The sequence below is a fragment of the Salmo salar genome, chromosome 28 (assembly GCF_965601325.2).
Source record: "Salmo salar chromosome 28, fSalSal1, whole genome shotgun sequence".
Lineage (NCBI taxonomy): Eukaryota > Metazoa > Chordata > Actinopteri > Salmoniformes > Salmonidae > Salmo > Salmo salar.
Genome location: NC_138318.1, coordinates 16574759 through 16591100, shown reverse-complemented (window position 1 = coordinate 16591100; position 16342 = coordinate 16574759). Strand labels below are relative to the sequence as shown.

At 42.9% G+C, this 16342-nt stretch overlaps 1 protein-coding gene across 1 annotated transcript; it reads right to left on the bottom strand.

The window, feature by feature from the left end:
* Positions 1–8284: 8284 nt before the first annotated feature.
* LOC106589537 (28 kDa heat- and acid-stable phosphoprotein) lies at positions 8285–12210 on the bottom strand. The gene is made up of 6 exons (XM_014179641.3): positions 12010–12210; positions 11325–11407; positions 10549–10626; positions 10228–10352; positions 9843–9994; positions 8285–9668 (listed from the first exon to the last, which is right to left on the bottom strand). Exons 1-6 carry the CDS (start codon positions 12020–12022, stop codon positions 9634–9636), a joined length of 486 nt encoding a protein of 161 aa, XP_014035116.1. The 5' UTR covers positions 12023–12210; the 3' UTR covers positions 8285–9633.
* Between the last annotated feature and the right edge of the window lie 4132 nt (positions 12211–16342).

The following is a 16342-nucleotide window of genomic DNA, read 5'->3' as shown; positions in this document are numbered from 1 at the left end:
GCCTGACCATGCAGTCATGAGTGAACAGGGAGTACAGGAGGGGACTGAGCACGCACCCCTGAGGGGCTCCAGTGTTGAGGATCAGCGTGGCAGATGTGTTGCTACCTACCCTCACCACCTGGGGGCGGCCCGTCAGGAAGTTCAGAATCCAGTTGCAGAGGGAGGTGTTTAGTTGCAGAGGGAGATGTTTAGTCCCAGGATCCTTAGCTTAGTGATGAGCTTTGAGGGCACTATGGTGTTGAACGCTGAGCTGTAGCACATGAATAGCATTCTCACGTAGGTGTTCCTTTTGTCCAGGTGGGAAAGGGCAGTGTGGAGTGCAATAGAGATTGAATCGTCTGTGGATCTGTTTGAGCGGTATGCAAATTCGAGTGGGTCTAGGGTTTCTGGGATAATGGTGTTAATGTGAGCCATTACCAGCCTTTCAAAACACTTCATGGCTACAGATGTGAGTGCTACGGGTCTGTAGTCAATTGGGCAGGTTACCTTGGTGTTCTTGGGCACAGGGACTATGGTGGTCTGCTTATAGCTTCCATCAATCAATCAATCAATCAAATGTATTTATAAAGCCCTTCTTACATCAGCTGATGTCACAAAATGCTGTACAGAAACCCAGCCTAAAACCCCAAACAGCAAGCAATGCAGGTGTAGAAGCACAGTGGCTAGGAAAAACTCCCTAGAAAGGCCAGAACCTAGGAAGAAACCTAGAGAGGAACCAGGCTATGAGGGGTGGACAGTCCTCTTCTGGCTGTGCTGGGTGGAGATTACAACAGAACATGGCCAAGATGTTCAAATGTTCATAAACGACCAGCAGGGTCAAATAATAATAATCACAGTGGTTGGCGAGGGTGCAATAGGTCAGCACCTCAAGAGTAAATGTCGGTTGGCTTTTCATAGCCGATCATTCAGAGTATCTCTACCGCTCCTGCTATCTCTAGGGAGTTGAAAACAGCAGGTCTGGGACAGGTAGCACGTCCGGTGAACAGGTCAGTGTTCCATAGCCGCAGGCAGAACAGTTGAAACTGGAGCAGCAGCAGCACGGCCAGGTGGACTGGGGACAGCAAGGAGTCATCAGACCAGGTAGTCCTGAGGCATGATCCTAGGGCTCAGGTCCTCCGAGAGAGAGAGAGAAAGAAAGAAAGAGAGAAAAAGAGAAAGAAAGAGAAAAAGAGAGAAAGAGAGAGAGAATTAGAGCGAGTATACTTAAATTCACACAGGACACTGGATAAGACAGAAGAAATACTCCAGATATAACAGACTGACCCTAGCTCCCCGACACATAAACTACTGCAGCATAAATACTGGAGGCTGAGACAGGAGGGGTCGGGAGACACTGTGGCCCCGTCCGACGATACTTCCAGACAGGACCAAACAGGCAGGATATAACCCCACCCACTTTGCCAAAGAACAGCCCCCACACCACTAAGGGATATCTTCAACCACCCCCAAGGGGGGGCGCCAACCCGGACAGAAAGATCACGTCAGTGACTCAACCCAAATCAATTTAATTGTCTGCATCACTTCCAATCCCCCATATATCTTTTGGGGTAAATATATATATTTAAATACATACATACACATACCCACATATATATAAATATACACATACATATGCATACAAATACACATACATATCTTTTTTAAATGTATTTCACTTTATTATTTACCGGAAACCTTACTCCCCTAATTGGAGTAAACTACTAGACAACAACACTTAGGCTTCTACTTCCAGCTTATGCATACTATATATATTTTACAGACTATTTTACAATAGTTATATTTAGTTTGGTTTTAGTCCTGGCCTTCGTCTATTTCTGATGTCCATTCAGTTGGATGTCTATTTGCTATATATTTTTAACTGTGCTATTTCACAAAAGTTCTGAACCTATATATACATTTTACAGACACAGTATATTTTACATTTATTATCTTGTTGTTATTAGTCCCACCCTTCAGCTCCACTCAACCCCTCCCATCTATCTCTCAACATCATCCAGTTTTGGATTTCCATTTGCCTTATATATTTTTCAACTGTGCTGTGATTCTTCACAAAAGTTCTGCACATTTGTATTCTCATAGTTTCTACAGATTGTAAATTAAAGATAAACATTTTTGCTAAAAGTATTATTATATTATTGTTCGATTGGCTATGACTTTTCAAATCACCCAGTATTGCTATCTACAGTGTTAGCTCCAGGTAAATCATTACATTCTTCAGCCATTCCTGGACCTGTGACCAAAACGAGCTACGTATGGACAGTACCAAATGAAAGTGGGACTATCATTTGTTTTTCAACAGGACAATGACCCAAAACACACCTCCAGGCTGTGTAAGGGCTATTTGACCAAGAAGGAGAGTGATGGAGTGCTGCATCAGATGACCTGGCCTCCACAATCACTCGACCTCAACCCAATTGAGATGGTTTGGGATGAGTTGGACCGCAGAGTGAAGGAAAAGCAGCAAACAAGTGCTCAGCATATGTGCAAACTCCTTCAAGACTGTTGGAAAAGCATTCCTCATGAAGCTGATTGAGAGAATGCCAAGAGTGAGCAAAGCTGTCATCAAGGCAAAGGGTGGCTACTTTGAAGAATCTCAAAAATAACATGTATTTTGATTTGTCTAACACTTTGCTTACTACCTGATTCCATATGTTATTACATAGTTTTGATGTCTTCACTATTATTCACCATGTAGAAAAGAGTAAAAATAAAGAAAAACCCTTGAATGAGAAGGTGTGTCCAGACTTTTGACTGGTACTGTAAGTATTCAGACATTTTTCTATGAGACTCGAATTTAAGCTCAGGTGCATCCTGTTTACATTGATCATCCTTGAGATGTTTCTAAAACATGATTGGAGTCCACCTGTGGTAAATTCAAGTGATTGGACATGATTTGAAAAGGCACACACCTGTATATACAAGGTCCCACAGTTGGCAGTGCATGTCAGAGCAAAAACCAAGCCATGAGGTTGAAGGAATTGTCCGCAGAGCTCCGAGACAGGATTGTGTCGAGGAACAGATCTGGTGAAGGGTACCAAAACATTTCTGCAGCATTGAAGGTCCCCAAGAACACAGTGGCCTACATAATTCTTAAATGGAAGAAGTTTGGAACTATCAAGACTCTTCCTAGAGCTGGCTGCCCGGCCAAACTGAGCAATCGGAGGAGAAGGGCCTTGGTCAGGGAGGTGACCAAGAACCCAATGGTCACTCTGACAGAGCTCCAGAGTTCCTTTGTACATATGGGAGAAACTTCCAGAAACCCAACAATCTCTGCAGCACTTCACCAATCAGGCCTTTAGGGTATAGTGGCCAAACGGAAGCAACTCCTCAGTAAAAGGCACATGACAGCCCTCTTGGAGTTTGCCAAAAGGCACCTAAAGAACTCTCAGACCATGAGAAAACAAGATGCTCTAATCTGATGAAACCAAGATTGAACTCTTTGGCCTGAATGCCAAGCGTCACGTCTGGAGGAAACCTGGCACCTTCCCTACGGTGAAGCATGGTGATGGCAGCATCATCCTGTAGGGATGTTTTTCAGACCAGGGACTGGGAGACTAGTCAGGCTTGAGGGAAAGATGAACGGAGCAAAGTACAGAGAGATCCTTGATGAAAACCTACTCCAGAGAGCTCAGGACCTCAGACTGGGGCGAAGGTTCACTTTCCAAAAGGACAACGACCCTAAGCACACAGCCAAGACAACGCAGGAGTGGCTTCGGGACAATTCTCTGAATGTCCTTGAGTGGCCCAGCCAGAGCCCAGACTTGAACCCGATCGAACATCTCTGGAGAGTCCGGAAAATAGCTGTGCAGTAACGCTCAAAATCCAACCTCACAGAGTTTGAGAGGATCTGCAGAGAAGAATGGGAGAAAATACCCAAATACAGGTGTACTAAGCTTGTAGCGTCATACCCAAGAAGACTTGAGGTTATAATTGCTGCTAAAGGTGCTTCAACAAAGTACTTAGTGAAGGGTATGAATACTTATGTAAATGTGATATTTCAGTTTTTAATTAGCAAAAAATTTGAAAAACCTGTTTTGGTTTTGTCATTATGGGGTGTTGTGTGTAGATTGATAAGGGGGAAAAAACAATTTCATCCATTTTAGAATAAGTCTGTAACGTAACAAAATGTGGAAAAAGTCAAGGGGTCTAAATACTTTCCGAATGCACTGTATATACAGTATCTGAGTCATAGATAGTCTTACAGTGCATTCGGAAAGTATTCTGAGCTCAATTTTGAGTCACATATCAAAGGGTCTGAATACTTATCTCAATAAGGTATTTCTGTGTCCATTTACATTTTAGTCATTTAGCAGACGCTCTTATCCAGAGCGACTTACAGCAGTGAATGCATACATTTCATTTCATGCATTTAAAAAAAAAAAAACATTTGTACTGGTCTCCCATGGGGATCGAACCCACAACCCTAGCGTTGCACACACCATGCTGGCATTGCAAACACCATGCTCTACCAACTGAGGCATAGGGAAGGACTGTTCTCTCATGCATTTGCAAAAATTTCTAAAAACCTATTTTCTCTTTGTCATGTCGTATTGTGTGTAGATGGATGAGGAAAAACATTTATTTAACCAATTTTAGGATAAGACTGTAACGTCATAAAATGTAGAAAAAGTCAAGGGGTCTGAATATTTTCCAAATGCATTGTATATCTGCCTAGATGTAGTAATCTGCACCTTTAACTGAGGATGATCAGTTTGATTAAATATATTACTGTACTATACAGTTATAGGATGTAAACTTCCATATGTATGATTGATGATATAAACTAATGGTCTGAGTCATATACATTGATTATACAAAACATTAGCAACACCTGAACTTTCCATGACATAGACTGGTCAGGTGAATCCAGGTGAAAGCTATGATCTCTTATGGATGTAACCTGTTAAATCCACTTCAATCAGTGTAGAGATGAAGGGGAAGAGACAGGTTGGAGAACAATTTTTAATCCTTGAGACAATTGAGACATGAATTGTGTATGTGTCCCATTCAGAGGGTGAATGGGCAAGACAAAATGTTTAAATGCCTTTGAACGGGGTATGGTAGTAGGTGCCAGGCCGGTTTTTGTCCAGAACTGCAACGCTGCTGTGTTTTTCCTGCTCAACAGTTTCCCGTGTGTATCAAGAATGGTCCACCACCCAAAGGACATCCAGCCAACTTGACACAACTGTGGGAAGCATTGGAGTCAACATGGGCCAGTATCCCTGTGGAACGCTTTTAACACCTTGTAGAGTCCACGCCCTTATGAATTGAGGCTGTTCTGAGAGCAAAAGTGGGTGCAACTCAATATTAGGAGGTTGTTCCTAATGTTTTGTACACTCAAAGTATACTGTATACCAGGGTTCCCCAACTGGCGACCCACGGGTGGTTTTATGTGGCCCCTCATGTTTTATGAGCATAAATAAAATAATTTTCATTGTTGGACATAATAGACTGTAAAAACTCCAGGAAATCAGCTCCAAGTTATATTAATTTTGTCAATCTGTTCCCAAGTATTCCAAAACATAATAGAGAGACGTGATTTTATACAAATGTAAGCAAGGTTGGAAATTATGTTTTAGTCAAATATATCTGTTTTGGCTTCTTGTGGTTAATTTGTAATTTAATCTAGAAATTATTTGTAATTATGTTCCCGCCCCCCAAACTGAGCAATCGGAGAAGTGCCTTGGTCAAGAAAAAATCTGCCGTGGCTGAATCTAGTTGATGATCCCTGTATGTCTGCCTAGATGTAGTATTATGCATCTTTAATTTCGGATGTGCTGGTTGAGGACGCACCATGCATACTAGATTGTGCAAGGGCCCTTGGTAAATGTTGTACTAGCAACTAACAAGGATTTACCAAGACACACACACACCTATCAATTTCTTTTCAAATCACATCACTGAATACAGGCCTGTCTGTGTCAACATCAGTCCCCCGATGACTTGAGGATATGCACGATTCTTTTACTTTACATGAGAATCTAAATACAACGTCTATGGTGATATTATGGGCTAATAATACTGGACGCTCTGACATTTTCGGCTTCTGTTCTGTCTATGCTTCTGTAAATGGAAGCGGTCTGTACACAGCATTCATAGGAGCAGGATGTGAGAGACAGAAAAGGGGAAACACCATCTATTGAAGTCTGGGCTTCACTTCTCATATTGAGTCTAATAATTATGGTATGTGAGTGGTGACACAATAGCAATCTATCCTAGCTATGCTTTCTGATAGGCTTATACTATAGTTGACACCACTGGTTAAATACAGATGTCATGCTTTTCTGAAAATGTCCAGTTTATCTACAACATCAGTACAGTTGCATGTAGGCCCATGGCAGATTGGCTGTTATGGCCTTATCAAATACTGCAGCCTGGTGGTCACAGTAAAATTGCAAAGAGATGGTCACTAGGTATGGGGTGATGGGTAGATTGGTGAACGGTGTGGAAAATTAGCAATAAGCAATAGCCAAAGCTTATAGTCTTCAGCTACCATCTCGGGGGGAAAAAATGGTTTCACCTATATGTATTATAGCGACCATCAGTGCTGTCCCCCAAATCCACTACAGTATCATAATCTTGTGCGTTATCACTCTGTTCAACAACACCCCAGAAGCCAAGCAGTGGACTCAACGGATTTCACACCGTCTGTCAGAGCATTCACATCAGCTATTGAAGCCAAAGCAGATCTTTTGTCCAGCTCTGAAAAGCTTGGTGTGTGGAAGAACAAAATGTTCTAAATGAGAGGCATAAAAAAAGTCTACAACTTCTGCAATGTCATACAGTGCATTCAGAAAGTATTCAGACCTCTTGAATTTTCCCACATTGTTACGTTCACAGCCTTATTCAAAAATGTATTAAATTGTTTTTTCCCCCCTCATCAATCTACACACAATACCCCATAATGACAATGCAAAAACAGGTTTTTAATGTATGCAAAAGTACATATAAAAAACAAAACTGGCCTCCTGAGTGGCACAGCGATCTAAGGCACAGCATCGCAGTGCTTGAGGCATAACTACAGATCCGGGTTCCATCCCAGGCTGTGTCGCAATTACAGCCTCGAGCCTTCTTGGGTATGAAGCTTGGCACACTTGTATTTGGGGAGTTTCTCTCATGCTGTCAGGATAGCTGCGGAGCATCGCTGCACAGCAAATTTTCAGCTTTCTCCAGAGATGTTCGATCAGGTTGAAGTCTTGGCTCTTGCATCCCCACAGCATGATGCTACCACCACCATGCTTCACTGTAGGGATGGTGCCAGGTTTCTTTCAGACGTGACACTTGGCATTTAGGCCAGAGTTCAATCTTGGTTTCATCAGACCAGAGAATCTTGCTTGTCATGGCTGTCATGTGCCTTTTACTGAGGTGGCTTCCATCTGGCCACTCTACCATAACGGCCTGATTGGTGGAGTGCTGCAGAGATGGTTGTCCTTCTGGAAGTTTCTCCCATCTCCACAGAGGAACTCTGGAGCTCTGTCAGAGTGACCATCGGGTTCTTGGTCACCTCCCTGACCAAGGCCCTTGTCCCCCGATTGCTCAGTTTGGCCGGCTCTAGGATCAGTCTTGGTGGTTCCAAACTTCTTCCATTTAAGAATGATGGAGGCCACTGTGTTCTTGGGGACCAGAATTCTTTCCCTCGATTGCTCAGTTTTGCTGGGCGGTCAGCTCTAGAAAGTCTTGGTGGTTCCAAACTACTTCCATTCAAGAATGATGGAGGCCACTGTGTTCTTGGGGACCTTCAATAGTGCAGAAATGTTTTGGTACCCTTCACCAGATCTGTGCCGACACAATCCTGTCTGAGCTCTACAGACAATTCCTTTGACCACATGGCTTGCTTTTTGCTCTAACATGCACTGTCAACTGTGGGACCTTAGACAGCTGTGCCCCTTTCCAAATCATGACCAATCAATTGAATTTACGACAGTTGCACTCCAATCAAGTTGCAGAAACATCAACGATCAATGGAAACAGGATGCACCCGAGCTCAATGTCGAGTATCACAGCAAAGGTCTGAATACTTACGAAAATACCTTGTTTTAAAAAAAATTAAAATGTGCAAACATTTGTTTTTGCTTTCTCATTATTGGGTATTCTGTGTAGATTGATGAGGAAAATGTTTTTCATTTAATACATTTTAGAATAAGGCTGGAGCAAAACAAAATGTGTAAAAAGGGAAGGGGTCCGAAATCTTTGAAAATGCACTGTGATGTGTAGGGTGCGGCATAGGCTAAGAATGTATTATGAGTCCATTCAATAAAAAAAATAAATGATACCCAAAAAAAGGTTATTAATTTATCTATTAATGTATTTATTTCTATACAACAAATGAATTCAAATACAGACGAAAACCAAACAATTCTGACCAATCCTGGAGAGTCATTTTTATAAACATTAAAACACTTTGTATATACTGTATGTTTTCAAGAGAGAAATGAGTTTCAACCACCTCCATTCATAGAATATTGCTTTCCTGTTAAAAGGCATCTCAGGTTCCAACCATCACACTATAGCATAGCATCCTCATGACTACTAGAGTGGGCGGGTTCCTCTGCCCGGCCGTTGCTTATGCATGCCAAATCTTACAATGCTCAGAAATGTATTTTACCCATCAGCTAACCACATTATGTTATAGCAATCTGGTGCCTGACCACACAGTCGATGAGGAGGCACGCAACCATTGGTTGATGCATCCAACTTCTGAGCAGGGGAACGCGACCATTGACATTGTCCTGTGTAAACTGTCAAAGGCAAAATTACAGAAGAGAAACCCATAGCACTGAAAAGGAGACTTACAGGATGAGGCCCCAGCAATGCTTTTTCAAGGTAATTGTGAAATATTAACACAATTAATTTTTATGCCAACAGATCTCCTTTTTGACTACAAGACGTTACGCTGCAAAGTGGTTCAATCAGAAATTAGAGCCAGGTGGCGGCTCAAAACGCACTGAACATGACTGGGCAGAAACACCAACAGAATAAAGGGTAAAAACTCCAACACCTAAATAGAAGGGGCATAAAGTCTGACTGATTCCTTTAGACATGTTTTGTCTCAGACACTTCTGCCTATGGGACCTCTTCTTTCCCACATCTTTCCTTTGGAGGCAAAGGACTTTGAACTGTCAGGTTGTGAATGAAGACAACTGGCAGAGATGGAACAGAACATGATAAAGAATACATATAGACTTCTTGTATAACGTGTTCCTCCATCCCAACCACCACCTCCCGATTCACCTTAATAACAGGTCAGATGAAAGTATACAAACCCCTACTCATCCTCCCCCAACACTTCATTCATAAGTAAACAGTGTTAAAATGAAAAAAATATAATCAAAGAATGATCTCCAGCAGCTTTAGAATTAGAACACAGGGGAGGAGTGAAGACACTAGAACGCCTGCCGCTGGAACCTCACAGAATACGGAGGAACTAAACAGGCAAACCTGAAGCGCCCCTTTCCCGTCTCCTCCAAAATGCCCGGCTCACACCCTTCCCTCATCGGAGATGAAGGGTAGGAGCCCAAGCACATGTTACCCCTGAGCTGACAACCCTCATATCGGTCCCCTCCCCTCCTACAGTCTTCTTGTCTCTCCATCCTCCCCAGAACGTTTTCCAGGCCAAGTCCTCAGGAGACAGGCCTAACGCTTGGACTTGGAGTCTTCAGCTTCTTTTTCTAGGAAATCAGATAAAAGACAGTCAGGCACTGAATTCAAAAGGAGCAACCACAGTCTGTCTGAATAAACAGTGTCCATATGACTTTCTCTGACTAACCATTTAAGCCCGGTGTTCCTGTCGGACAGTATAGCACAAAGGACAAGCACAGCATGAGAGATTCCTTATCCCTCACCTTTTTTGAGGCCGTCCCTCTTCTTTTGCGCGTCCTCTCTCTGCTTCTTGATGATGGCCAGCCTGGCGAGGTCAGCCCGTGCCTGGTCCGTCTTCCCCTCTAGGTGAAGCTTCATGTAGCGTTCCTTAGCTTTCTGCTTCTCGATTTCCTCCCTGAGACAGAAAGCCAGAGGGTCAAACAGGGTCCTGCTTTCAAGACCTAATAACAACCCCACAACATTTGTTGTTATCATTTCCATCAGAATGATAACATATCCTTGCCTACACCTACTCCCAAGACTTTCACTAACAAGTCAAAACGGGCTCATCCTAAATCCACTGACTTCAATCTTCATTTTAGGCATTGGCATTAGGCCTGAGACTTGAAGGAAAAGTGAGATCCTCACCTCTCTCGGCGTGACAGCTCTTTGGGTGCGTTGACATCTAGCTCGGTCACCTTCTTACTTTTCTGGGATATGCGGTTGGGATTCTCAATCTCAATCAATCCTTCCACTCCACTCTTCTTCTTATTCTGCAATAACAGAGAACGTTAAGACATTGAACAGAGAGCCAACATTGCAGCTCTGACTGAGGTAGTGTTGGCAGGAAAATGGTAGGTGACACTTTGAAAGTGAGTAGGAACATCTTGACGAGCATTTCAGTAAAACCACAACACTTCTAATTCCTTAGCGGACAGACTAGACATTAAAAGGAGATCCCGCACTCACAACGTCCTCCTCTTCACTGCTGCTGTCGTCAGATCCTGATGACTTCTCCTCCTCCTTCTCCACTCCACCGTTCGCCTCCTATCACACATTCACCGGTAAGATCATGTTCAAGCCGTCATGTCTGTGTTTGAAATGTATTTCGCACACCTCTGAATATATAGATAAATGTTACTAGCTAAATTAACTGGTGCAGGAGGTCGAGCAGCCAGGCTATAGACTGCAAGGTAAACACATTTTTAACCATCCTTGACAATACCTCCAATCGAGGGCAGGTGGAACGCCAAAAAACAGAATAGAGAAAAATATTAAATCCACTTTTTGCACAGAGTAAAGAGTACCCTTGTAATTTAGTGGCAGGACATCGCCATCTTCCCAACATCATTGCTGGAACGAGTAATTTCTAAGTGATGCAGCCACATGTGGATGAACATGACAGCACTTTACACAGCTTGACCCCAAAAAAAAGACCTACACATTCGAAAGGCATGTCTCACTCAGTACAATAACTGGATTTAAAATATTTCAGAATATTTATTCATTATCAGAGTTACACCTGCAATTTGAAACGGGAGTTTAAGTCACTGGTGGGTTCCAAATCAAGAATTAATGAAATATCGGGAAGTAAATGCTGGTCGAAAATATCTCTCCCACGCATTGCACTTGCGAAGCTGGAACCCTGTATGTGGGGTCTATAATACAAAGATCTGTTTAAAGCTATGTTAACCACAAGTTGCAAAAACTAGATATCCCCTCAGAGCCATGGGTCCTTTACTCACCAGCTCTCTCTGTGCTTTCATCTGTCTATCAATCTCTTCAGGGTTGCTGAACTGCTTTCCCCGGCCCTTGTGACCTTTTTTACCTAAAAAACAACAAATGAGAGCGAGGCATGTTGTAGAAGATCAGAGAACCAGAGATGAGTCAGACATGACGTTCACTCTGCGGCATGGTTACAGATGTCAGAAAGTGATTGAGCTTATTCGCTGCCTTACTATATTGTGGCATAATGTTAACTCATTAGCCACATATCATTACTACCGGGGATGAAATTAACTGGGTGAAATCAACTGGGTACAAATAGAGTTCGCCAGACCAAGTTTAGCTATCTACTAAGTTACTGTAGTGACAGTAGCCTAGCTAGCAAGCAAGCTAACTAGCTAATTAGTTATCTAACAGCTGTAACTAGTTAGCTTGCTAGTTAGCTAACGTTACGTCAGTCCTCACGACACGTTAATACTCAAGTAGAACATACATTTGACCAGATCATCTAAGTAGATCGCTAGCCAGCTATCGTTACGTCAGTTCTCACGAAACGTCGATACTCAAGTAGAACATACATTTGACCAGATCCTCCAAGTAGCTAGCTAGCTAGCAAGCTATATTTCTTGAGGTAATGTTACGTTGGCTGGCGAGCTAACAGTTACATTTGGAACGTTAGCAAAAATAACGCCGCTGGATACTCACCGCCTCTTGGCATATTTGGTATAGGAACTTGAACGACTAAGACCGCAAATAAATAAGTTCACTGTTTCCAGTTAAACATATAGTTTATTTTCTAAAGAAAAGGCCTTCGGGACACAGTCCTCGTCCAGCTAGACAAGAGCACTATATTTTACCCGCTTCCTGAGAGCAACAAGAGTGAAAGGCGTTAAAAGTGCAATGACGCAATATTCAGCCAATCGCTACACAGGGATTTTGACAGACTTGTCAACAGACCATTCATATCAGGAAAATACATGCACAGTGTACGGAAATTAAAAATAGCCAATGATAACACAGGTCTGTAGGTGCGTTGCTTTACCCAAGCACCGCCATAATAACTTTTGTGGCGGTCATTTTTTCACTAGCAAATGTTGCGTTTATATTTTTGTTCAGTACAGTTCAGACAGACAAGGCATGTGTATTTGTTATTGAAATGATGCAGAACTACGAGAGAGAGAACTTGCATCTCCAGACAAATTACATGTCCAAGATGTTCACATTTTCTATATTGATTCTCCCATTCAAAATGCATCTGACAGATTTGTTTTTCGTATGGGATTCAAGCTCAGCGGCCCCTAAAGCATCTCTTGATCGTCTTCTGACCTGAGCCATAGAGCATGGCCAGTATGATGGAGGATATCCAGGCTGTGTCGCTGTGACCCACGAACAAATCCCTCATCAGCTCTTTGAAGTAGACACTGATGGCTTTGGGGAAGGTGTAGGAGAACCCAAAAACAACGAAACAGCTGAGCAGAACCATCCTACCCCCAGCCACCATCAGGGGGTCCAGCCTCCATCCTCTTGGTTGTACTGATTCACATTGTCCATCAAGAGGATGTTCCTCTCTAGGAGGCAGGAGTGGGGTATGTTAGACAATCCATGTCTCAAATGTGGAATGTATATTGTGGAAGGAGGTACTGTGGCTCACACTGAGTAATAATTGGTCAATTCATAACCAAACAGTCAAAATGCCACTTTGTTTTCCCACTCACACTGGTGCAATGCTTCCTCAATGAACGACTGACTAAGCCTTTGGATTATGATTGTATTTACTGCATTTGTTTACAGTGACTTGGCCTGTTTGAGAAAGCTAATCAGATTGAATTTGTCTGATATGGTGTCTGAGATTGTTGTTAATCACAGTGCGAGAAGCCTGTTACTATAGAATTGTCTCTTGCCACACAGAAGTATGACGTAACTCTTTACTTGATGGGTGGGCTTGTGTGTTTAGGTCTTGAATTAAATATCTGCTTAGTTGCTGGTGTCTGATCTTGACACATTCACTGACCCATTTCACCACAATCTCAAGCATCCCCACCAATAAAAGTACATTTGGAATTAATGGAATCTACAGTTATCCTTCTTTAAGAAAAAGTATCAAAACCTTCTCTCTTGCATGGGTCCTCAGATCCTCAAAAGGTTATATACAGTGCCTTGCGAAAGTATTCGGCCCCCTTGAACTTTTCAACCTTTTGCCACATTTCAGGCCTCAAACATAGAGATATAAAACTGTAATTTTTTGTGAAGAATCAACAACAAGTGGGACACAATCATGAAGTGGAACGAAATTTATTGGATATTTCAAACTTTTTTAACAAATAAAAAACTGAAAAATTGGTCAGTGCGAAATTATTCAGCCCCTTTAAGTTAATACTTTGTAGCGTCACCTTTTGCTGCGATTACAGCTGTAAGTCGCTTGGGGTATGTCTCTATCAGTTTTGCACATCGAGAGACTGAACTTTTTGCCCATTCCTCCTTGCAAAACAGCTCGAGCTCAGTGAGGTTGGATGGAGAGCGTTTGTGAACAGCAGTTTTCAGTTCTTTCCACAGATTCTCGATTGGATTCAGGTCTGGACTTTGACTTGGCCATTCTAACACCTGGATATGTTTATTTGTGAACCATTCCATTGTAGATTTTGCTTTATGTTTTGGATCATTGTCTTGTTGGAAGACAAATCTCCGTCCCAGTCTCAGGTCTTTTGCAGACTCCATCAGGTTTTCTTCCAGAATGGTCCTGTATTTGGCTCCATCCATCTTCCCATCAATTTTAACCATCTTCCCTGCCCCTGCTGAAGAAAAGCAGGCCCAAACCATGATGCTGCCACCACCATGTTTGACAGTGGGGATGGTGTGTTCAGGGTGATGAGCTGTGTTGCTTTTACGCCAAACATAACGTTTTGCATTGTTGCCAAAAAGTTCGATTTTGGTTTCATCTGACCAGAGCACCTTCTTCCACATGTTTGGTGTGTCTCCCAGGTGGCTAGTGGCAAACTTTAAATGACACTTTTTATGGATATCTTTAAGAAATGGCTTTCTTCTTGCCACTCTTCCATAAAGGCCAGATTTGTGCAGTATACGACTGATTGTTGTCCTATGGACAGAGTCTCCCACCTCAGCTGTAGATCTCTGCAGTTCATCCAGAGTGATCATGGGCCTCTTGGCTGCATCTCTGATCAGTCTTCTCCTTGTATGAGCTGAAAGTTTAGAGGGATGGCCGGGTCTTTGTAGATTTGCAGTGGTCTGATACTCCTTCCATTTCAATATTATCGCTTGCACAGTGCTCCTTGGGATGTTTAAAGCTTGGGAAATCTTTTTGTATCCAAATCCGGCTTTAAACTTCTCCACAACAGTATCTCGGACCTGCCTGGTGTGTTCCTTGTTCTTCATGATGCTCTCTGCGCTTTAAACGGACCTCTGAGACTATCACAGAGCAGGTGCATTTATACGGAGACTTGATTACACACAGGTGGATTCTATTTATCATCATTAGTCATTTAGGTCAACATTGGATCATTCAGAGATCCTCACTGAACTTCTGGAGAGAGTTTGCTGCACTGAAAGTAAAGGGGCTGAATAATTTCGCACTGACAATTTTTCAGTTTTTTATTTGTTAAAAAAGTTTGAAATATCCAATAAATTTCGTTCCACTTCATAATTGTGTCCCACTTGTTGTTGATTCTTCACAAAAAATTACCGTTTTATATCTTTATGTTTGAAGCCTGAAATGTGGCAAAGGGTCAAAGTTCAAGGGGGCCGAATACTTTCGCAAGGCACTGTAGCTACACCATCGAGAGCATCCTGACTGGTTGCATCCCTGCCTGGTATGGCAACTGCTCGGCCTCCGACTAGAGGGTAGTGCGTACGTCCAAGTACATCACTGGGGCCAAGCTTCCTGCCATCCAGGACCTCTATACCAGGCGGTGTCAGAGGAAGGCCCTAGAAATTGTCAGACTCCACCCACCCTAGTCATAGACTGTTCTCTCTGCTACCGCATGGCCAGCGGTACCGGAGCGCCAAGTCTAGAAGCCTCTTGAACCTAAACAGCTTCTACCCCCAAGCCATAAGCCTCCTGAACATCTAATCAAATGGCTACCCAGACTATTTGCATTGCCCCCCGTACCCTCTTTTACGCTACTGCTCTCTGTTTATTATCTATGCATAGTCACTTTAATAACTCTACCTACATGTACATATTACCTCAATTACCTCGACTAACTGGTGCCCCTGCACATTGACTTTGTATCAGTACCCCCTGTATATAGCCTCGCTATTGTTATTTTACTGCTGCGCTTTAATTATTTTTTAGTATTTTGGGGGCTATTTCTCTTAACCAAAAATGCAGTTAAGGGCCTGTGTAACAGTATGGCTTCCGTCCCTCTCCTCAACCTGGGCTTGAACCAGGGACCCTCTGCGCACATCAACAACTGACACCCCATGAAGCATCGTTACCCATCGCGCCACAAAAGCTGCGGCCCTTGCAGAGCAAGGGGAACAACTACTTCAGGTCGCAGAGCGAGTGACGTCACCTGATTGAAACGCTATTAGCGCGCACCAACGCTAATTAACTAGCCATTTCACATCGGTTACACTTGTAAGTAAGCATTTCACTGTACGGTCTACACAAATCAAATTTATTTATATAGCCCTTCTTACATCAGCTGATATATCAAAGTGCTGTACAGAAACCCAGCCTAAAACCCTAAACAACAAGCAATGCAGGTGTAGAAGCACGGTGGCTAGGAAAAACTCCCTAGAAAGGCCAAAACCTAGGAAGAAACCTAGCGAGGAACCAGGCTATGAGGGGTTGCCAGTCCTTTTCTGGCTGTGCCGGGTGGAGATTATAACAGAACATGGCCAAGATATTCAAATGTTCATAAATGACCAGCATGGTCAAATAATAGTAATCACAGGTCAGGGTTCCATAGCCGCAGGCAGAACAGTTGAAACTGGAGCAGCAGCACGGCCAGGTGGACTACGGAAGAAAATAAAATGTATGAAAATGTATGAAATGTATGCCTTCACTACTGTAAGTCGC